The sequence below is a fragment of the Pseudopipra pipra genome, chromosome 3 (genome assembly GCF_036250125.1).
Source record: "Pseudopipra pipra isolate bDixPip1 chromosome 3, bDixPip1.hap1, whole genome shotgun sequence".
Lineage (NCBI taxonomy): Eukaryota > Metazoa > Chordata > Aves > Passeriformes > Pipridae > Pseudopipra > Pseudopipra pipra.
In genome coordinates, this window is record NC_087551.1 from 32,516,215 (window position 1) to 32,539,612 (window position 23,398).

Consider the following 23,398-nt stretch of genomic DNA (forward strand, 5'->3'; position numbering starts at 1 on the left):
TCAACACAAAAAGGAAGCACTTTTCCAAGTGTCCATAACAGCATCCTGCAGGAATTCTGTCTCATATTTGGACAACTTCCTGCCTGGGGTATGTCCAATCAACCTCAATCCTCCCCACACAAAATACTGCCTCTAGAATTATAACCCCCTTAGGAACTCCAGCAAGGTGGTATTGTTGCATGGTTCCACATAACTCAGTTTCTGAAGTGGAGAACTGATACTCTCAGCTGATTCCAAGAGCTGGGACTTTATGAAAACCAACAACTATTAAAAGGATTAGCTACACCTCATCCTACTCTAGATCAGCAGGTGGAGAGTCTGCCAAGACACAGCCGGGACAGCTAGCAAAATACTTGAAACAGGGTAGGCAGAATCTTACCAGTAACACTGAGGCTGCTTACAGGTCACAGGATCACTCTCTCTCTGAGAGCTAACAGGTGGCACACACAGTTCAGCAAACTGTACCCTGAGCAGCTCTGCTCCTTCACATGCTCAGTCCAGGTTTTAAGCAGCATCAAGAACACTACAGCCATTGCCATCTACTTTTAAAATAGTTTATTTCTGGTCTTAAAATATACATCAGTTTGAAAATCTCAGAAAAAAACACATTAGTTACAGATTAACAGTCTGGAGTTGGGACACTGGAAGTGGGATGAGCTCAAGGCCCCAGAGCCAATACTGCTGGAGGTGGGCAGGAATGCAGAGGGCACCGTGCCCAAGGGGAGAAGGCTCTGCTCCTTGAGGCCACCGCTTCCTCTCAACCTCTGCCAGCAGCCTAATGCTGCAAAGCACAACTGTCTGGCGAGGCTCTGGGCACTCTTTTGCCACCCCTCCACTGTTCTGCTTTTCAGTCTACCTTGACCAAAAGCAGAGGGAGGCTGGCTCTGCCCAGCACCATCAGCACCAGCTGCCTCAGCAAGAGAGATTTTTGTCCCCTGACCAGCATGCCAGGATTCAGGGGAGATGGGGCTGAGCCCTGAGGGGCAATGCCTCCCCCACTGCAGGCCACCAGCAGCCTCAGAGCCAGAGCAGCTTGCTCAGTGAGCATCCAACCCCAGGTGACATCCATGAGGCAGGATCTGGCAGCTGCTGCAGGTGCAAACTCTCAGCAACGCTGCAGAACAGAAGAAATGCAGCAGTGGAGCAGCTGATGACAGCAAATACAAGGATCCTGCCACCACTACTGGGACAGGGGAGATGAACACTCTGCAGGCTCAGAGGAGGATCCTGCTCTCAGCACCAGCCTGTCTGCACAGGGACCAAGCAAAATACTGCAGTGAAATACCGAGTCCCACCTCCCCACCAGAGGGTGGCAGGGAACAAGGTGAGTGTGTAGGCAGCAGCTCTAGCCAGGGTACATAAAGCAACCTACATAACTGCCAGAGAGGCCTGCAGCTCCCTTTCACTGGCCCTGGAGCCTCCAGGCTCGAGCTGAAGCCCTGGCTGGCCCCAGCTGCAAGCTGCAAGCCCTTTGCAGAGACAGGGTTTGGGGAAAGGAGCAGGGCCCTCAGGCAGCTCTCGGCTGTACATCTTGATGTAAGCATATGAACAGAAGCTCCCTCATGGAGACAGGGGTGCTCTCCTCCAGCCCAGTGAAGAGCCCTCATTGTGTAGGGTGGGAGGACAACACAAACCCAACTCAAAAACCAGATAGCAGACTGAGGGCAGACGGTGGGGTTTGAAGGGGGTGTGGTGCAGGGGAACTGGGCTGTTCTCTGCCTCGCACTCCCAGGGGAACCAAGAAACACCAGAAAGACAAGAGCACAGGACAAAATTAAAACAGGAGGCCTGGGCTCTGTAAGCTCTCAAAAAAATACCTACATCTACAGACCTCTCCCCTTCCCTCCCCCCCAAGCAGACACTGAGCACACAAGACTGAGAAGAAAAGTCACACAATATCACACTACACTAGGAAAAACACACAGAGAGCCCCACCCAGAAGGGAAGGCTCCAGAGAGGCACCAGAGCCAGCCTGGAGTCCCCCAGAGAAGGGGGCATGCAAGGAGACCCTGGCAGAGGGCTACTGCCGAGCCATGAGGTAGTGCATCTACAGGGAGCAGCGCCTCAGCATGCTGCCCTCGCATCCCTGCTGGCCCTGCACCAAGCCCTGCCCAGAAAAGCCGGTACCATCCTTCACACCTTGCTTGCCTGGGGCAAGACCTTGTTCTCGAGTCTGGAGGGGTTTCTACAGGCTGGAGGCCAGGATCAGAGGGAAGCGCAGCTCTGATAGCTGAGCCTCCTCAACACACCCTCAACGCAGGCATCAGACCGGCTGCCAACGGCTGTGTCTGTTTATGCGGGGTGGGGAGAACGAAAAAACAATACACCCCAAAACCAAAGGCTTGGAAAGAAGAAAGAAGCCCACCCAAGAGCAAAGCATCAGCACTGTTCAAACAAAACAACAGCACAGAGAGCAGGGGAAGAGGTGTGAGGGAGGAGACACACAAACACAAACCCCAGGGCCCAGCAGGCAATGCCTCCCCGAACCACCTCAGCAGGCAGCACCCGTGTGTTGCCTCTGTGGGGACCAGGTGCTGAGCCCAATGCTGGAAATCCGCAGAGGCAGATTCTGGAGAACAACCCCTTGGGCAGCTGGGGAAAAAGAAAACCCAACAGAAAAATGAGATACCAGCAATCCCAGCACATCCCCATGGCACACAGCCATCCGCTGGGAGAGTCCTTGTGCCCCACTCATGGCTCCTGGGGCTCCCGAGGAATCAGACGCCACCACACAGGCAGTCTGTCCTGTTGGCACAAGAAAAAAGAGAGCAGAGCAGCTGTGGGCAACCAGCGCAAGAGCACCCAGGGCCTCAGGTACCTGAGTGGGAAGGGGGAAGGAGGATGAGGGTGTAAAGAGGCACAGGCACCAGGAGGAGGGGTACCAAGAACTAGCTCTGGTACAGGCACCAGTGTGAGGCTGTGGAGAGAGCTGTGAGCATGTCGGGGCAGTGGGTGTGCTTTTGCACACTGCATGTGCTAGTACTGTGGGTCTGAGGTGCCAGGGAAGGGGAACCTCAGCTCTTCCAGGTAGCAAAAGGAAGAGAATAAATATAAAATTTCAGAGCAGACTCCCTCTGGGAGGAGGGTACTAAGGGAGGTTTCTCCCTCAGGTGGACTGATGGAGGCATCCCACAGCTCTGCAGCGTGTGGCTGCTTCTTGCTCTGCCTCAGCTGAGAAGGTTGCCCTGCTCCTGGGCCTGCGTCAGACTGTCCTTGCGATGTAAGTGGTGGACCCCCATCCTCTTGGGGCTGCGGTGCATCCGACTGAAGGGAGGCTTGACCCTGCCTTCTCCACTTTCCTCTTGGGCACCTCTTTGGTTGCTCTCCTTGTTACCCTGGAGCAGTATTTCTCTTTCCTCAGCTGGGCTCTCAGGCAAGCCAAGGTCCACATAGTCCTTGTGCTTCTCTGGTGAGGGGCTTTCAGGCTCAGCACTGCCTCCACCGCTTTCATGCAACAGCTTCTGGGCTTCATCCTGGGAGAAATCTGTACCATAGTCTGAGGAGAAATGGCTCCTGCGGGCTCTGGACTCAGTGCTGTCTGTGTCCACACTCGAGTCCCGGCTCACGGTCCAGCTGCAGCTCTGCGCAGACTCCTCACCATCTGAGTAAGCCGAGGCTGCCCTACCCAGCTCCTGCATAGAGCGGCTGAACCTTTTCTGGAGCTCAGGGGCTGTGTCACGGCTGAAAGCAGTGCGGTTCATCAGCACTCGCTCTGAGGTGGGGGGTGCCTTGTCCACAAACATACGCTGCCAGTTGGCCAGCAGGTCCTCCTCAGAGCTGGCAGAGCTGGCAAAGGCGCTCGGGATTTGGGGAGGGCTGCTGAATGGGCTGCTCTGGGAAGATCCGTGAGCTCTGGCTGCTTTAGGGGACTGCTGACAGGAACAGCTGGAGGCTGAACGGTGCCCCTCTGAAGCAGGGCTGCTGGGGAGTGTCCGGTGCCTGTCGCAGCTCTCATCTTCACTCTGTACCAGGCTGAGGGAGATGGCCTGGCGCGTAGCATACGTGCAGTTGGGCAGGGGACTGTTCTTTGGGATCCTTACCTTGTCCTCAGAGAACTCAATCACTTTGCGCCCTGGGTACATAGGATGGGGAGGTGAGGGAGTAGGGTATGGGCTTAACTTCTCAAAGGCAGGCACATCCTCAGGCACACTTTCCATGCTACTCTGTGGCCTGCAGCCACCATTCTGCTGTTTCCCCGCATCCCCTCCCTCCTTTCCCGTCTGCCCTGAGCTGTTGGAGGCATCAGGAGGGGCTCCGCTCATGTCCACATGCACAAAGACATCCTCCGCCATGGGACAGCTGCCACTGCTAGACTTGGCTGAATTCAGAACCAGAGATTCTGGTTTCTCCAAGACTCTGGCGATGACTGAGGTGGGCACAACATCAGATGGTGCCAAGGTATGGGCTGCCTCTTGACCAGTGCCTGCAGACTCCTGAGTGCTGTGCAAATGCTTATTGACCATGTCCTGCAGCTCATAGGGAAGCTAGGGAAAAGGAAAAAAGGCATTAGAAGGGGGCTCCCATGCAAGCCATTTAGTTCCAAATAATCTCCCTTTTCCAACCAACCTTCATGGGTACTTTGTACTCCTTCTCTTGACCCTAACATTTACCTACCTTGCCTTGAGAAAGCTATCTCTTTTCAAAGCAAACCTGCCCCATGAGGGACTGCCAAGGCTCTCTAGCTGTCACACCAGTCATGCTTCTAGGCCGTGGTTCACAGTCCCCATTTGGCAAACAGAACAAGAAAAGATGGCACATGGGCTCAGTCCCACATGCCTGTGAGCAGAGAACAAGGCCCAGCCAGTGCGTGGTAGGAAGGAGTCTATTGATCTGTGGAAAATCAGCTGGTGGTTGCACTGCAGTGACTCTACAGCCCCCAGTGCTGGGATCCACAGTGCTCCCTGAATGCATAATTGCAGCCATGCTGCCCTGGCAGCCTGCCCGCAGACCAGGATCGATGCCTTCCCTTGTTCCAACCAACTCCACCATGTCACCCCACTTCCTTGCTCTCTCCATTTCAGAGAGGCAAATGTGGGGTTATTACCGAAGTTGCAAGACTGGGGTCTTGCCAGGGTGTAAGCACCACCCCTTGTCCTGAAAACGGGCACTACTGCTTTCCCCATCACCCTGCCAAGCTGCCCTCACCTTGGTCACCACATGCATGCACAGCATCAACTGGAGAGCAGAGGTCCCCAAGCCACTCAGTGGCATAGCAAGGTCTGTCCCGTCACAGCCAGAAGGAAACTGCATCCAAAGCCCAGGACACAGGGCACACTGCATGACAACAGCTGGCTGTGAGGCAGGCTGTCTGCACAGCTGCTCAGCACCAAACCCCCTCCAGTGGCAGTCACATGGGACACAGCACTCTGGGGCGCAGAATTCAAAGTTCCAGAGAGGAGAGACAGCTGGGAAAGAGGTCAAGGTTACCCCAGCAGTAACTGATACACTGACCTCAAGAGTGCTAATCTGAGACACAATGGGGGAGGGTGACATATTGGTCACCTGCTAAGTTAAAAAAGACATGCATGTGGTTTTGCTGAGAGGAAAACAAGAAGGGACAGAGACTAGAGGTGTGGCAAGGAGAGAGTGGGGGTAAGGGCTTGAATGATACTTTCAGCCAAAGAAGTGATGCTGCTAACGTGGAAGACCTAAACCGCATCTTTGCTCATCCTGAGGGCAGGATGAGCTGAACTCCCCTCCCCGATACCATTCCCCCCCACAAGGGGGAGTATAAGTTGTCATGAACTTCTATTCAGAAGGCCTAGAAGACACCCTGAATGCTGCCTCACACATTTCTCCTGAGGGAAATAAGTGAAGCCAGGCCAGACTACTGCTGCTTGACTCCTTATGAGGCCCTTCCATGTGGCCAGGTGAGGAAAGGAAAAGGATGGAGCAGGGTAAGAGAGAGATCTGTCCTCCTGCCAGCTCCCAGCACACACCCAGCAGGATATCAAATTCAAGGTTATTGTGCTTTTTATAACAGCTCCTGGCTGAACTGTGAAATGGAGCTGTCATGAAAGAGGAGCTGGCAGAAGGTCTGTGCTGCCTTCTCAGTGGGAGTGGGAACAGAAGCCTCCCCCCACCTCTGAGGCTGAACGATGAGAAGCCAGCAGCCCTGTGGAGAAAGCTGGAGAAAGTAAGATGCAGCCCTTCTTCCCCACCTCAGCAGGATTGCTACTCACATCGGCAAATTTGTGGTTCCTGAAGTGAGACTTGTTACACTTGAGCAGCTGTACTGCAAGGTTACAGTCCTGTCGATAGCGTTCCTGCAAGAGAGGGCACAGGTGTGCAACAGTGTTAGACTGGCCTGATCTCTTATCCAAAAAGGTCCCACCTGACCGGATGCTGCTTGAACAGAAGCCAGAGGAGGCATCTGATGAATCGCTCCTGAGGGCACCTGTCATTTCCCCCTCCCCACACCCCTGTGTATTTTCTTACAACTCAGCCAAGGTGTCCTTTTCAGCTCCAGTCCTTGCTCCCACCATATACTCTTGTCAGAGTATCAGCTATCAACCCCCTCTCCCTCTGGGGATTTTAATAATCTCCAAAAGTCCCACCAGATTTGCTATCCCATCCCACAGCTCTCAGCCATGCCTGATGATGCAGACAGACTGGAGGGAGCTGAGAGCAGTTAAAAGAATCAAGCACTGGATCCAGAAACTTCTTTATTATTAATCGTGTAGAAAAGGCACCACCTCCCTCTCAGCTCCATTGGTTCAAGCTGGACTCAGGTCAAACTCTAAGCTCAAAAGAGCAAATACATCAAACCTGAAGATGAGTTCTTTCCTGCTCAACCCCTCAGACCCTTTTCTGTTTGTCTCCCTACTGTTGTGCACAGCTCCCACGCTTTCATACACACTGGAGTAATTCACGTGCTCCTTTCCACTGATGACTTTGAACAAAGGAAAAGCCCCCGCCTCACACACTTCCACAGCCATTTGCAGACTGACACTTACATTGAGTTCCTCCAGCTTATTGATGGTGGTTTTGGCATCAAGCAATTTATTAGTGAGCTCTACAATCTCCCAGTCCAGCGTCTTGCGGTCCATTTCTGCCTTTTTAATCTGGGATGCAAGAACACCAGGTGTAAAACTCCCTAGCACAGAAGAACCTGGCTTCACCACCCACCTCAGTCCAAGCATAGCACAGTGACATGTGCAGCTGGGACACAAAAAACTTCCAGACAGACAGATAAGGGAGAAAACCCTCTTCAAAGGGAAGGGATTCCAAAGGCCAAATGGAACCAGCCATTCTGCTAGCTACAGAGACAACAAGGTTGAATTGGAACCTCCTTAATGCAGTATCTCTTCTTGCAGCACTAGCATGTTTCCCCTCTGTCCTTGTTCCCATGGTGCCTGGTAGAAAGCTAGTGGTTTTGAGCAATCAATCCCAACCTGCCAACTCGTAGCAAAGACCTCTGAGCTTGCAATACCCAGCCATCTTCCTTGAGGCAGCAGAACAAGAATACTGCCAAAAAGATCCAGCCATCAATGCTGAATGAACAAAAAGGCTTTTTTTGCAGGAGGAAGGCAACATCTTGAAAGAGTTTAAGCCTTGCTCTAGTAAAGAGCAACTAAAAGGACCTGTGTAGCATCATCTGGAGTTCAACTAATGCCATCCCCAAAGCAGACAATCTTGCCTCTTTAGACTTCCTAACAGTTCAGGTACAGAGCAGATAGAGACCCAGATGTAACAGCAAAGAGGGGCAACAGCTCCAAGCCATCACTGTCTCAAGAAGTTCTTCCAAACTGGCCAAAGGTGCTGTGAGGCTGTGGCCACCAGGGCCCAGCTATGTGTCAGGGGTACAGCACAATGACACGCAAGGGGGTACGAGAGGAAATACTTCCTGAATGTGCAGTCTCTTCAGGCACCAGCACAATAAATAATTGAGTAATGAATATTAACCCTAGAAATTCACGTGCTAGAACCAAAGAAATCTCACCCTGGGCTACACAGAGGCAATCACCATCTCAGCTATTTGACTTGCCTGCTCACAGCCCAGAAGGGGAAGGAAAGGGAGCAAACGAGGCTCACAGCCATCCACATCTTGTGCAGTGCCGCAGCTTATGGGCACCACTTCCCAACAACGCCATGCTCCAGCTGGCTCAGAGTCAAACACTCTTAAGATGGAGCACTGCAAGCTAGGACCTGCTGCATCTGTGGGCAGCTGCTGGATACCAGGTGAGCCCTTGGCTGGACGAGGGCTGGGGCCCCTTCATCTGGGATGGTATATGTGGGACTGACAATGAAACCAACAGGCTGAGACATGTAAAGAGGAAAAAGAAAAAACACACAAACGAAAAGACGCAACTGCAAAAATCCAGCTTTGGCTGAGAGAGGCCTGAGAGGCGAGTGCGCCCAGCGTGTGCCAGCGGCAGCGTGGGGAGGAGAAAGAGAGAGAGAGAGGGGGAGGGAGAGAAAAGAAACAGCCATGAGTGTTATGAATGCACACAACAGACACACACGCACATTGGCTCTGCTCTGACTGCTCCCGTCCTCCCAGGATGACCACCCCAAGACTGGCTGACACATCCCTGGCATTTTGAGACGGACTGAAGCAACATGACGGAATACCATGCAGTTATGTTGTGAGGAACTAAAGCTCACGTGCACAACCAAGTAGGGGCTCAATAAATCAAGAAAACAGTTCGTGACACCAGCTAGAATGGGGAGTAGATGGTCACAGCCCGAATCTCATCCCTCACCCATTGCCACATCTGCTGGGTAAAGACAGGGCCCCTTTCCCCCATCTGCTTCCAACTAACAGGTCTCTTCCACCTGATTGCCATAGTGACTTAACAGGGCACTTACCAGGGCATGCAGCTTCTCCTCCAGATCTTGATTGGTTCTCTGGGAAGCAGTGTAGCTGTTCTGCAACCTACAGAAACAAGATTGTAAGCATGGGAATGGATCACAGGCACCTGGTCAAGTCACCTTCATAGCTGCCAAACAAACCATCAGCTCCAAAACTCCATAAAGGTTGTTGCTAAGACAACCAGGCATACTAGCTATGCCTTACCTCTAGCACACAAGGGCTTTCAGACCCCAAGTTACTGGAGGCAAGATGAAGCTGGCTGGGTGAAAGGATCTTGCAAGAGAGGATGTAAATTACTTTGGAGGACTCCTCTGAACTATATCATATCTAAGCACATGACCAGTGATTGGTCCTGATTTTTAACTGAGGTACTTTTCAGGTAAAGCAGTGATGTACTTTCTTGCAGCCATCGGTGGCTTCTTTTGCACATGTGGGGTAACCATCCGAGCTGGATCCTGCCTTACATGGAATAGATGAAGAATTCCCTGTTGTCAGCCTCTCATGCTGGCAGCATTCCTACATTGTATCCTGGAGAAAATAACGGCTGTTGAGCCTTTAGCTCCCCCCTTACAGTCTGGAGGTGCACATCTTGGAGGATGGAGCATGCTTTTGATTTACACCACAGAGCACAGCCTGCTACCACTAGCTGAGGGAGTCCTCAGTGGAAGGATCTCTAACTCTACCCCTTTTTTGTTCTCCTTTTCATACCTACGGAATTTGTCCTTGAATTTCTCCAGTTCCTCACGGTTCTGGCCCAGTTCCATTTCCAGGTAGTCCTGACCTGACTCCAGTTCCCTCTCCATGGCCTCCATTTTGTTCGTCACATACGTCAGCCGTCGACGAAGCTCCTCATTCTCGTGCTGCAGTAGCCTGGGGCAGGAATAGGAACAAGGTATCACTGAGTTGCACAAGGGGTACTCCACACCAGCAACCCCACCCCACTGCTCTGCACTAGGGCCCAATGCCCCGCACGGGGCTCTGAGAAGTCAGGAACTCAACTGTCGGGAGACTCCAGCACATGAAGCAAGAGGTGCATCTCTGTCAAGAGACACTCAAACTCTCTTGCAGCAGGGGCAAAGAAGCACATGCCAGCTGGTCAGCCATGGCTCCCAGCTCCCTCTCAGGTTACAGTGCTTGGATAAAGCCCACTAGACAGATGAGCTGTGCAGCTCCAGTGTCCCTCACTGATGAATGAAAACCACTCAATAATTTATCCCAGTCCAGGTTAGAAGAGTTAAAAGCAAGAAGAGTAAAATCATCTTCTCCACTCCTGAACCAAAATCCCTCACACCTTTAATACATGGTGGAAAGAGGACTCCATATAGCCTTAAACCTGGAAGCAGAGGTGGTGGGGTGCATTTACAGATGTGACCACAGCTGGTCAACCCCACTGCAACACAAACTGCTCCATTCCTCCCCAGCCCAGGACATGTCTGCTGGTCAGAAGTATTTCCTGTTGTTTTTCATTCCTTTGTGCTCAGCTGCTTGGAGAAACCCAGAAGCACAGCTTCTCTCTGGCAGTGCAAGCTTTCTCCTCACTATGGCCTGGAGCTCAGTGCTAGCAGCTGTCTATGTCCCACAGCACCACCAGCAAAGGGCTCAGTTCTCACCCTCAGTCAGCAGCAGGCTTCTGCATACTGCTTCTGGTGGCTTACACCGGGACAACAACAAGGATTAAAAAATGCACTCCTATCTCCACCTGTATTAAAGACTTCATCTACCTTTCTTTCACACCCACCAACTCCTCTGCCTGCACCTGCACTGAGGTCTATGTTCCCTCCTCCAGGGAGACGGACGTGCAAGGCAGAGCTTGGCAAGGCACAGACCAAAGCTCTGCCCACAGAGCCCCAAGATGACTGAAGATCTGAAAGGAGCCCACAGATCCAGTCAGCTTCGCTGTGCAGGTGGCACAGGCAGGATATGAGGAATCAGCACCCACACAGTTGCAGTATGACAGGCACAAAGAGGGACTGGGACACTTACTTCATCCTTTCTGCATCCGTCAAGGGTTCCTGCACAGGAAAGAAAACAGCTGTGAGATTATTTCAGATGAGGAGTTGGTCTCTCATGCTATCCTAAAGGGCAGTCTTGGTTGCTAGACCCTATCTGTGGCCCCTCCTCACCTGCTCTGACAGGTCATACTAGGCTACAAGGATCTGTACACACATCGCTCAGACGTATAATACCAAAACAGACTGTGTGTTCTGGTTCAGGGCAGAAGAGCCAGACTAGAAACCACCGTACAAGTTAGGTAAGTTTACCCTCCCAGGGTGTAATCTCAGCATCTCTTGTAAAATCATCACCTTAGCTGGTGTTTCAGCTTCCTCCACATCCACAGTTAGTGGGTAGCAAGAATCTCACAGGCCAGCATACACAGGATTAAATTTTCACCACAGCAATCACTTGTGGGGCCCTTGAAGACCCACAAAAAGCACGAGAGAGAATCATTTGGGAGCTGAAAAATGTGGCTACCATTTACACCACCCAGACTGTGCTGTGAAAAAGGTTTCTTTCTGCAGACCTGAAACCAGCCACCGTAACTATTCTAGGACAGCAGAAGAAACACCAAAGATCAGAAAAGCCTGTAAAAGAAATTAATGTTATGGGCAAGATCCCCAGAGATGGCTGGAGCGGGATCCTGCAGAAAAAGGAGACACGGAGCAGTGACAAGAGCACGTGGCTCAGCTATTTTCTCTTACTTTACACTCTCTAATCCATGATCTGGAATAGCCAACATCCAGTACCCCAAGATACCAGGCACAGGGCACACACAAAGCACCAGGAGCATCCCAGCCCCTCCTGACAACAGAGCTGCCTGCCTCTTGCACACACCTACTGCCCCAGAGCCTAAAGGGCCTTCAACCAGTAAACACCTGGGAGGTCTGCAGTGGTGAGAACAGCGCCAGTTTCTACTTTCGTTAACTCCTGGGGCTAAAGGGAAGCTGGTTACACCCAGGAAGACATACCCAACTGGTAGCAGAGCCATGAGTGGCACCCCCACTAGAGAGCAGCTTCTGGTCATTAAGCACCCACAACATGAGGTCTGGGGGCCTGCTCTCACTTTCCCCAGTGGTATTACAGACTAGATGAAATCCAGGTGGGGGCTTTGGCCTCCGTGAGACCCCTGTCTGCAAGCCGGTGACCCTGGCACCTACCTTGTTTAGTGCCAGGTTGAATGAAGGGGAGGATCTAGATGGGGTAGGCCCCTCCTCCCGACTCCAGTGTGTTGGAGTGGAGCAGGATCCTTTCTCTGGGTAGTTCGGCTCCACTGCACGCTTCTGCCCAAGCTTAGCACACTGATGGTGTGGCTGTAATAGCCGTGAACAGGGACTGCTTTCATCCTTTCTGCCCTCTGCACTGATTTTCCATGAAGACAGTGAATGCTGCTGCCCAGAGGATGTCCCTGCCAGCCCCAGGTCTGCCAGCTGCTGTAGCTCATACTGACACAGATCTACTACCCTTCTCTCCAAGGAAAGTTTTCCCTTACTGTCCTTCCTCCCAAGGACAGGTTTCTTTCTTAGTCTGGAAACTCTCCCAGCTTCCTCAGCACACTTTCTCAGGCCCGAAGCCATTCCCAGTCCCTCACATTTCTTGTCTGTTTTTCTTCTGCTTGGGCAGGGGGATCTTTCAGTTGCATGCTTGGTTTTGACCCCTTGCAGGTGACCTTCCCCTTGGCCTTCTGGCACGGAGCTTCTGGGGAAAAGGGGAGAGTTCTGGTCTTGTGCTGCTCCCCTAGTCTCTCCCAGTGAGCGCAAGCGGTTGGGACTCAGCACCCGCTTGGTAATCTCATCCAGGAATTTGGAGAACTGCAGTTTTTCCTCTGTGATCTTGTCCCTGCGCTTGACAGAGTCAGCGGCACTGCTGCTGCTGTGCTCCAGGGAGCACTTCTCCCTAGGGCTGAGGCAGAGCTGAGGATCACTGTACTTGCGTGAGCCATGGCCACGGCAAAGTGTCTCTACTGAGCAGGACTTGCATAAGCTCTCAGGACATGAGCCTGTCATGTTGGTCTGCTTCAGGATCCCTTTGAGAGGCAGGTGTGTAGATGAGACACGAAACTTCCTCGGAGTCAGGACTTCAGGAGGCTCTTTAAATATAAGTGAGCGTTCCAGGCTTCTGCTCTTGAAAGAGCAAGTGGGACGGTGTCTTTCGTCTCCAGACACCAGCACTGTCTCCATGCTACGGCTCACAAATTTGCTGCGGTGCCCACGACTGCGGTTCGGGCACCGCTTCCCGCTTCGCTGCCCCATCTTCCCACTACGTGGAAGTGCTGGCGAGACAGTCTGGCTCTTGATGTTCAGCTCTGCTCTGCACCCTGCCACTTCCTTCTCACTGCTGGACTCCAGGGACCACGATGAGGAGAAGTTCAGGTTGCAAACCTCAAACCCCTCTGCCTGCTCGAGCTGGCCTGCCTCGGTGTAACTAAACCCTGTTTGCTGGTGCAATGGTGTTAAGCCCTTTGTCACCCGGCAAGTTGTTACCTGACTCTGCTCAGCCAAGATCACTCCGTCCTGGTCGTCACGAATGATGGGTACCTCATGGCGGATCTCGCGATGCTGCGGGGGCGCCTTGCGGTAAGGCTTCTTTGACGGAGCTGTGCTCGACATCCTCCCACCTGCGTGGCTCTGAAAGCGGGTTACCTACCAACAGCAGAAAGTGCACAGAAGAGAGAGTCACGGGTGCTCCATCGAGACCTATGAGTGACCCAGCAGGAATTCAGCTCCCCTGGAGTCCCAGAGCAGGTCCCCATGCAGAGTGCTAATAGAGCAGTGAAAGGATGTAGCCACAAGCCTTGAGCAGCAGCTGCAGGAGAGGGAGCAAAGTAAGAGGTAGCTGTGTCCTTCTCCCAGCCAGTGAGAGCAGAGGACTGGCACATCCTCTCCCCCCCTCTACACACGCTCACTCACGTAGTTTGTGTGTGTCCGGATTATATATAGCAAATGAGAACAGACCTCACAGCAGCATATTGATTAGGCTCTTTAGGAAAGGCCTTTTTCAATATGGAAACTGCAAGCCTCACAGGCAGCAGTGACAGCTGGAGCAGGAGTTATTGATCATGTCCTGTCAACTGTCAGCAGGGACTATGTGGGAGGAGACTTCAGCCATTAAAGAGCCCAAACCCAGAACTTTTTGGTTTACACTGGAGTCCCAGTGCAGCAGACCATAGGAGACTCGTCAGAAAGAGGTACCACAGAACTGCTCACTCTGTCAGAAAAGACAAAGACAACCCCCAAGTCAGAGGTGGCATCAAATTAGGGAACAATGTCATTGATGTTAGTTCCTAGGGCCAGATTTTGCAACACAGAACCACAGAATGGCCTGGGTTGGAAGGGACCTCAAAGATCATCTTCTTCCAACCCCTTGCCACGGGCAGGGAACCTGCCACTAGACCAAGTTACTCAGAGCCACATCCAGCCTGGCCTTGAATACCTCCAGGGATGGGGAGCCCACAACCACTCTAGGCAACCTGTTCCAGTGCCTCACCACCCTTAGAGTGCATAAGTGCATAGTATATAGACGTGCAGCAGTACCACTAGTGGGAAGATTAATCCCTTTACCCCAGCCATGCTGGGCAGGATTCTTCTGCCACAGGAGCAGTACAAGAGCAAAAAATAGGGTAGATGAAAAGCAGCTATCTTGTACACATGGAAGAAACACCTTTCTTTCCAGTTTTTTGGGTCTGCAGTAGTGGGCAGGAAGACTTCCCTACAAGCAGTCAGAATTTCAACTACCCTATTGTACGCAAGAAGTCTCGGAGATGCCAAGTAGATGCTGCAGAGCCTTTCCTTGATGACAACATATGCCATCATTCATAGTTGCCCGATATTTGGAGCAAATGCCCAATTCTCATTCCCCTTTCCCCTGCAGGATCCTAACACTGATCAAGCCTAGCATCTCTGCAATCCTCAGCACCTGACCTGCAACACTTCAAAGTGCAGGACCCGCATCAACTCAGATCACACTCTCTCCCCTTTTCTATAAGCAGGGCCATCCAACTCCCAGTCACATACCTGGAGTCAATGGACACCACTGGGCCAGTGACCTATCAGACTTCACTTGTGTTTTGGATAGTGGGATTTTACATGTTAAGAGTCTAAATGGAGCCCCAAGAATACTCTCCAATTCTTAACCACTCTCACCTAGCTGCATCTTGTTGACACTTAGACTGAGTCCCCTGAGAGGACTGGCAAGTGTGAGGTGGCTGCACCAAGCACAGATTGGCTCCAAGCCATAACAGGCTTTACACTTCACAGGGACATGTGCAAACTGTCCTTCACCCTGCCATAAATACAAGCTCACAAAAGTTTCTCACACCTTTCCACAAACACAAACAACTTCCTAGGACTAACCTGTAAATCTCCCCCATAAAAATGCTGGAAAACTTCCCCTTGCTGCAGTTATTCCCTCAAGGTCCCTTCTCCTGAACAGGCTCAGTTTTGGTGCCATTGACAAGGGAAAAGTAGCACAGCAGAAGTGCACCACAGAAAGAAGGGCTTTACTGCAGTCTCTTTCATGTCAGTGGCAGAGGGGTGGCCACAGAGCTACACTCTTGCAGCTGGCTCCCAGAGTAACCCAATTTCTTTTCTTGTACTGATGGGTACCTGTCGTGGTTTAGTATTAGTTTAGTATTAAGTCTCTAATACTTTAGAAAAATCACATCCAGCATACTGAATCACATTTCACTGCATCCCCAAGCAAAACAGATAGTCTGATTTGCTGGGAAGACATTTCTTTCAAAGAGAAATGCTGAAAACCTGACTAGAAGCAGGTTTGTAAACACCCCACTATCAAAGAGGTGAACTAGGGAACCCATCTGTCAATTCCCTACAGGCTAGGGACAGCAGATGTGCATGGAAATATCCCAAGCTGAAATCACAATCATTTCTCTAGTTCTTAAGGACATGAGCACTTACCAGCCTGGGCTCAAATTTGAAGCCGCATGAAGCAGGGACACTCACTCAGATGCCCTGAAGAAGAGAAACAAATAGCTTAGCATCCACCACAAAAAAACCTTTGAAATATGTAAGGAATAGGGAATATTTATAACTAAGGACAACTAGACGGCCACCTCACTCCAGGAACCTGCCCAAATCCACATTGGATCTTTTGAAAGTAAAGAAAATGAACTTAGAATAGTTGGCCACATAGCCCAGCAAGAGTTGGAAAGGCACCTGGCAAGGACATGTTCAAGGCACTCAGGCAACTGGGACCACACTGACTCAAAATGTGTGAAGCAATAGCTTCAAGGAGACTTGGTTCCAGGAAGGACTAATCAAATCTCCTATAGAATGGGACCCCCTCCCAGCTAATCCTCCCCACCGCTGCAGAGGGATGCTAACTGTGAAGCCTTCAGTACAGAAGTTTGGTAATGCTAACAGTTACCTCACTCATCCTTTTAAGTCAGTGCTTCCCACTCACAAATGAGCTGGCAATTATTACACTCTTGTTTAAGCCAAAACATTACGTCCTCATGCCTACAGCTGTGATAACCCACACCTCTACTAGAGGTAGGCAAGCTACTCTCTGACTTCCATCAAGCATATCAAACCCTACCTTGCTGCTAATAGGCTTCTGTAAAATCTTATCCAGGCCACCAGGGACACAATACAAGTTCAGAAACAACCTTCTTCTCTGTTCAAAGCCCCTGCTTTGGGTATATGTACTGGTTTTGGGTACTGTACTGGTTTTGTGAAGGATAGAGTTATTTTTCTTCCTAGGAGCTAGAACAGTGCTGTGCTTTGGATTTGGGATAAGAACAAGGTTGATAACACACTGATGTTTTAGATGTTGCTAAGCAGTGTTTACAGTAAGGAAAGGATTTCTCAGCTTCTCACACCACCCCACCAGTGAGTAGGCTGCAAGGCACAAGAAGGTGGGAGGGGACACAGCCAGGACAGCTGACCCCCACTGTCCAAAGGGATATTCCATAGCATATGGTATCAGCATACTGAGCATATGCTCAGTATATAAACAAGAGGAAAAGCTGGCAAGGGCCACTGCTTGGGAACTGGCTGGGCATTGGTCAGCAGGTGGTGAGCAATTGCATCGTGCATCCCTTGTTTTGAACACTCTAATTCTTTCATTATTATCCCTTCCTTTTCTGTCCTATTAAACTGTCTGTATCTCAACCCACAAGTTTTACTTTTTCCCCCATTCTCTCCACATTCCACTGAGGGGTGAGCAGTGAGTGAACAGTTGTGTGGTGCTTAGTTGCCAGCTGGAATCAAACCATGACAGGTACCCACCAATACAAGAAGGGAACTGGGTTAATCTGGGAGCCAGCTGCAAGAATGTAGCTCTGTGGCCACCACTCTGCCACTGACATGAAAGAGATTGCAGTGAAGCCTTCCTTGCCGTGATGCACTTCTGCTGTGCTACTTTTCCCTTGTCAATGGCACCAAGCCCTGGGAGGTGGGACAGGAGCGCAGGGTGTGGAGCAGTTGTACACACACAGGGAAAGTCAGATCGAAGGTGAATGGAACAGGCAGGCAACCAGGACCACGCAAACTCAAGCTTTGCCAAAACAAACTGAAGAGGTGCCCAAGTGCTGGCCCTGTCCCAACAAGCTGTCTGGCCCCTTTCCTTACTATAATGCTGGAGTCGGGTCTCAACTAGCACAGGGAAAAACAGCTTCACAACAGCATAACTGCTCTGTGGGGCAAACTGTAAAGTATGGGGGGAAAAAGGGAGAGGGAGAACGTGAACCTCCAGGAAGGACCGGGCCAGCATAGTTTCAATCTGCTTTTCCACCAACTCCCAGCAGCATTGAGGCATAACCACCAGCCACATGGGCTGGCAGACAAACAGAGGCTTCCAGGAACAGCTGCACCCATGTTTCCATTGCAGCTGTGCTCAGAACAAACACGCCAAAGGCCTCCCTGTCTCTCAGCACACGGTTCCTCAGGCTAAAACAGGACTGTCCTGGTTCCTACCCCAGAGGCAGCAACTATGCTACCTGCTATCTCATTCCCACTTACTTGGAAAAGATAACTGGATTTGAAACCTACCCTCATGATCTGAGAATTTCCAAACACTTAAAAACTCACAGTGCCTCCAGGCAACTTTCCCTCAAACAAGGACTTACAGATGCAAAGTGACGACGTGTCCAAACATTTCTGGTCGCTTGCCTCCAAGTCAGCTTTCCCCTGCTAGCATCCAGCAGCATCTGGCCAACAGCTCCTGAAACATGAGAAAGGAAACTTGGTGTCAGTCACCTATAGCACAAAACATGAAAACAACCAGGCATGCGCAGAGCAGCCCACAGCCAGGTGCCAGGGCACGAGTCAACAGCAAACTGCTGCACCATCAGGCTACTATCTAATGCCAGGTCCCCCCACAGTAAAAGCACCATATCTTCACTGTATCCCAGAAAGGAAAAGTCTTCCAGCCATCTCTCCACTGAGCAAGATACCTGTGCAGACCAGTAACTGACCTTGGAAACACAGATGTTTTTTCTAGATGGCTCCAGAGGTCCCTGCTTTCCCACCTGCATTCCCATCCAACACCAAGAATCCGGCCTGTCATTCTGCTCCAATCACTCTGCCACACCAATCTAATTTTGTTCTGCAGATATCCCTGCACTGAACAGCACAGTAAAGACCTCCTCGCCTACAATACCTGAGTATCCCTTGCTACCACAGACAGAGAATCCTGGAGTGGTTCAATTCACCACACCTCTGTTCAGAGTGGAGCAGATATTCTCTGCAGAACAGATGGACCTTGTGCTCCAAAGCAGAAATGGATATAGGTAATACCCATAAATAGAAGAAGGCACCAATTCTGCTCATCATGCTATCCACAAGCCTCTCTCTGAAGGAGCTTGCTGTCAAGTCCACATTATGACTACCCTGCAGAAGCTCAATTTTAGCCTGGAGCTACAGCAGGAGGCAGCTCTTCAGCTATTCTAATTAGCACTGTAATACAAGATGAAATTCAACCTCCTGGTTCCTTTTATCTGTCTTTTCCACCTCTCATCAGTAACGCTCCTTAGCATTTACAGTCCTTTTCCTAGCAGTCTATTGCCTCCAGTAGCTCCAATTCTACTCTTCTACCTTACCCACTACTTCCCTACTGTAGTTCCAGTTTGATTTCTAAGCTCACTGGCAGTTACAGCTTCACTGGAATGGCTCATTGAGGGCTCAAGACTCACAATGACCAGCATGAACATTAGTCACATCTTCCAGGCAGACACACACGAACACACTAAGGGTCAGAAAATTGCAGTGTAAACTTAACATTTTGCTTTGTTAATGCAAAGAGCTAAGGATTTCTCCACCCCCTCACAAAGACAAAACACGCACAGCGTCTTTCCTCTTCACAGTGATGGAGTGCAGTGACAGTGTGTCCTCATTTCAGCTGGGATAAAGTTAATTTTCTTCCTGGTAGCTGGTACAGTGCTGCATTTCAGATTTGGGATGAGAATAATGTTGATAACATACTGATGTTTTAGTTGCTACTAAGCAGTGCTTACACTAACTCAAGGACTTTTCAGTTTCTCACACTCTGCCAGTGAGGAGGTACACAAAAAGCTGTGAGGAAGCATAGTCAGGACAGCTGACCTGAACTAGCCAAAGGAATGTTCCATACCATATGGCATCATGCTCAGAACATAAACTGGGAGGAGTTGGCTGGGAGGGGCTGATCACTGGTCAGAGACAGGCTGGGCATTGGTCAGTGGGTGGTGAGCAACTGCATTGCTCTTCTTGGGTTGTAGTCCTCTCTCCCTCTCTCCATTACAATTAATACTATATTTTCCTTTTTTTCAATTATTAAACTGTTCTAATCTCAACCTACAAGTTATACTTTTTTTCCAGTTCTCCTCCCCATGCCACTGGGAGCAGGGGGAGAGTGACCAAGCAGCTGTATGGTACTTAGTTGCCAGCTGGGATTAAACCACGACACAGCAGAGTGCAGCTGCAGAGGCAGCATAAAAGCTTGACTCCAGTTGTTTTTACCAGAAAGCATCCCTCAGTGTAAAATCCACTTGCAGAGTAGCTATGTTCTCTGTGTGATCTGAGAATGGAAAAACCTTTACTACACACCAGAAACAGATGTCATCTAGCACAGAATTGCTTGAGACAGTTCTGTGGGCCCTGTACAGAATAAGCAGCCACTTGGCATGCATACAAAACCACAACACTGCCCATGAGCATCATTTTGTCTTCAGTAACAAGAAAGAGTTTCACAGCAGAGAAAAAAAGGTCCAAAAAGGAATTCTTTGGACAAAAAGGGAAAGAACAAGAAAAAAAAAAAAAGGCAACATTTTCAGGCACCTACTGTCTTCCTGATATTTGGCAAATCCCTTGAAGCCTGAGGTAGCTAATACTTAACTGCGGTTTTAGGATGCACACAGCTTCTGCCTGGTTGCTGTTGCAGCAGCTGTGAACATTCTCTGCAAAGAGACAGAGGACTTGTAGGGTTTTCCTCATCATCACCTTCTCTTCTGTTGCCTTTTCTGACCTTATAAGCAGCAGCCTCACTTCCTCAACAGAAATATGATGATTATGAGAATGTTCCTTATGTCAGGTACTGTAACATCTTTCCAGCCTTTTCCTCTTACAAGCAGCATTTCTTTAACTTTGCTTTTTATTCAGATGGGTAAACTTGTATAACTGAGAAAATACATTTCATAACACAATTGCATTTGTTTCTAATGCAACACTACAGAAAGATTCTGTAGTGGCTATCACAGTCAGTGTACTCCAAAAACCTGCAAGTGCAATACCCACAAGTAAAAAAACCCAAATGTCCCGTGCCACATATCTTATCACCAGAATTAACCCAGAATTTTCACACTCTGTGGGCCAATCTATACTCTGCATGCATATCCAATACAGGATACTGGCCCAGCCTGCTTTAGGAGACAACAATGTCTCCTCACCAGCATCAGGAGAAGCAGAAGCAAGAGAGACTTGTCCAGCTATCTTCCTGTGCTTATGGATAAAGGCAACCTTAGCTTTCACAAGTCTCAAGCCAGACTTTGTGAGAAGCTACTGCAGTAAGCCTGACCAAGACAACTAATCCATGAGATGGATGATGCAATAACTGCATCAATGGATGTCTCTCCAGGACAGAAAAGCAAGCTATGTGAAGTTAAAAAAAGCACCTGTAGATTGCTGGTGCCGGGTACAATGGGAAAGGACTGTAAGGTTATCAAAGGGCACTTTAACATCTAAAAAGAGAGATCTTTTCATTCAGAGAAGGCATCTCAACAGAATGTTCAGTTCCATTTTGCTGCTGGCTTCTTTGAAGCTCATTTTAAGAGAAAAGGATGACAGCTCCTACTGCAGAGACTCACATCACAGTTCTGCTTGTACGTTAATGCTCACGATTCAGATCTGAGTAATAGCATTATAGTGACTCTTGGATTAAAATTGAGTTTCAGAAGGATTATTGCTCATTCCTTCTTTTCCATACCAATTAACCTTGACTGTTAGGCAGAAACCTCTGTTGCCTGCATGGGAACAATTCCAAGAGCTAACAGGAAAAAGGGATCAGGCTAGCTATTGAACAACAGTCCATGTAACAAGCTCTACTTAACACCTAACATTTCCAAAGAAAATGAAATCCCTGGACTCCACTTGTACATAGTTCTTGTTGAATGGAAATACCCACAGGACATATCACATATCTGTCATATCCATTGCACCATCCAGAATTCTCTTAAAAGTTATCGGAATCACACTTTTCTTACAGTCCTGTTCCCTCCTTCCACAATCCAAAGACCTCAGTCCCCCTAATTCAACTGCACTCCATACCCTTAACTATGCATTTTATTATCTAGTCTTTGCTAAGGTAAGCTTAGAGTAGCTTAGCTTTTCTAACCCTTTTATAAAAGCCAGGACAGGTCAACATTGCCCAAGAAACACTAACATTGCTAACACGTAACTGGAATAGAATGCAACAGCTGATTAACATCTGAACAGGAAAAGGGCAGGAAGCAAAGGACCCGAATTCAATCCCCAGAAGGAATGTTAATGGAGAATAAAAATACCCCGGGGAGATTTTGACCAGGAAATGAACACTAGCTTTCTAATGCATATAAAAGCATAAAAACATCTTTAGGGGCTACACCTGAAATTGTACAAGAACCAGCTCAGCCAAAGGTCATTTACCAAGTTACCTTTAGCAGGGACAGCTACGTTGAGGGCTAATGACAACTTCTCATTCAGAAACGCTGACATACCAGAAGCCTGTTCAGTTTGTTCAGTGATCCTGTTAGCTTGATCTCTTTAGTTTGTTCAGTGATCCTTTCAACTTCACAAGGTAGTTTAGGCTACAAACTTTCGGAGTCTCTTCATCTTTGGGCTCTGGGTTTTATCTCCTTCCCCACTGTCTTCGTAACTGTGTTCTTTCTTTTAAGATCTTCCATGGGAAGAATTCTGGAGTATTATTGCTCAGATATTTAAAGAAAAAGCAAATCTTGATGCCCTAACAACATATATCTGGCAAAAAGTTGATAGATCACATGAGGTAAATTTGGGAGTCATGGCCTAAAACTTTCTCAAACACAAACAAGGGAATGGCTACAAGAAAACATTTGAAGGAAAGTGAAAGCGGTAGATTTCTGTAGAAAATCAACATGCAGGAATTCCCTTCCCAGACCTTTGTCATCTCCTGCGCTGTGCAGGAGAGGAAGAAAAGGGGGAAAATCATACATTACCTTCCTAGAGCATAAAATCAAAATGCATTTAATAAGGACAAGATAGAAACAGTTTGAATTTTTCAACCACTGAGAGGCAGACTCTCAACCCCTCTAAGTATTCCCTAAGTCTCACACAACTCCCAGCAGTTAATATCACCACTCCTCTTGTTTCAGCCTTTGGTTCAGAAGTTCTGGGAAAACTACAGTCTCCAGTTCTTCAGTGCCAGGGACTGAATGTCACCAAGTTGTCCCTCTAGCAGAGACATAGTAATGCCAGAGAATACTCCATTACTGGAGCATTCAACTATATGCTTCCCTCAATCTGCCCTCTAAAACATCCCTCTGTCTGAGAGTCTCAGAGATACACAGATGGCTAACACACTATGCAGTATCTACACAGCAGGACAATGGAGCAGAGCATATTATTTGCATTATTTACAGAGGACAGATGGACAAGTTTCTGCAGTGACCCAGCCTACAGAGCATCTGCAATGTTCAGGAGGCGTTAAGTCCAGCCCTGATGCTTGCAGGTGCTGACAAAAGCAAATGTAAAAAAATAAACCAGCTGTTTACAGCAGCCAGCTTTATGCTGAAATGTTATCACTACGACCACTCTTGCATAGTAATTCACGTGCCAGTTTTGTTCCCATAGAGCCTTTACCCGTAAGCAGAAAACACAAGATGTATTGACTAGATTTATCCTTTTCAACAAGAAAGAGAACTGACATCTGCAGTACTCCTTCCTCTGCCATAAGTTTTGTATGGATGTAAGTCACCATATCTAGCAGGCAGCACATACTGGGGGGAGACAGAATCAGTGAACAGAATCAAAATTGGGTAAAATTTATTTCAAGCTCTGCTTAGCTGTAGAAAAGTCCAGCTCAAACTTGCTCAGTCATCTTTTGGAACTTTAAAAATCTGTGAAAGTTTTAAGATGTTGC

General features: G+C 49.3%; 1 protein-coding gene across 9 annotated transcripts in view; it reads right to left on the minus strand.

Moving 5' to 3' along the window:
- Window positions 1–540: 540 nt before the first annotated feature.
- TJAP1 (tight junction associated protein 1) overlaps window positions 541–23,398 on the minus strand; it is a 40,739-nt gene continuing 17,881 nt past the window's right edge. For 5 of the 9 annotated variants that reach the window (XM_064648517.1, XM_064648516.1, XM_064648519.1 and 2 more), the window contains 9 exons: window positions 17,898–17,992; window positions 13,294–13,452; window positions 10,799–10,827; window positions 9,524–9,685; window positions 8,812–8,878; window positions 8,312–8,341; window positions 6,957–7,064; window positions 6,183–6,266; window positions 541–4,484 (listed from right to left, as the gene is read on the minus strand). In XM_064648517.1, the coding sequence (XP_064504587.1) occupies window positions 3,168–4,484; window positions 6,183–6,266; window positions 6,957–7,064; window positions 8,312–8,341; window positions 8,812–8,878; window positions 9,524–9,685; window positions 10,799–10,827; window positions 13,294–13,452; window positions 17,898–17,978 (2,037 nt within the window). In that variant the 5' untranslated portion in view covers window positions 17,979–17,992 and the 3' untranslated portion in view covers window positions 541–3,167. Of the gene's footprint in view, window positions 4,485–6,182; window positions 6,267–6,956; window positions 7,065–8,311; window positions 8,342–8,811; window positions 8,879–9,523; window positions 9,686–10,798; window positions 10,828–13,293; window positions 13,453–15,726; window positions 15,781–17,897; window positions 17,993–23,398 lie in introns of those variants that run through there. The other 4 variants (XM_064648522.1, XM_064648523.1, XM_064648524.1 and 1 more) reach the window with 4 other exon arrangements.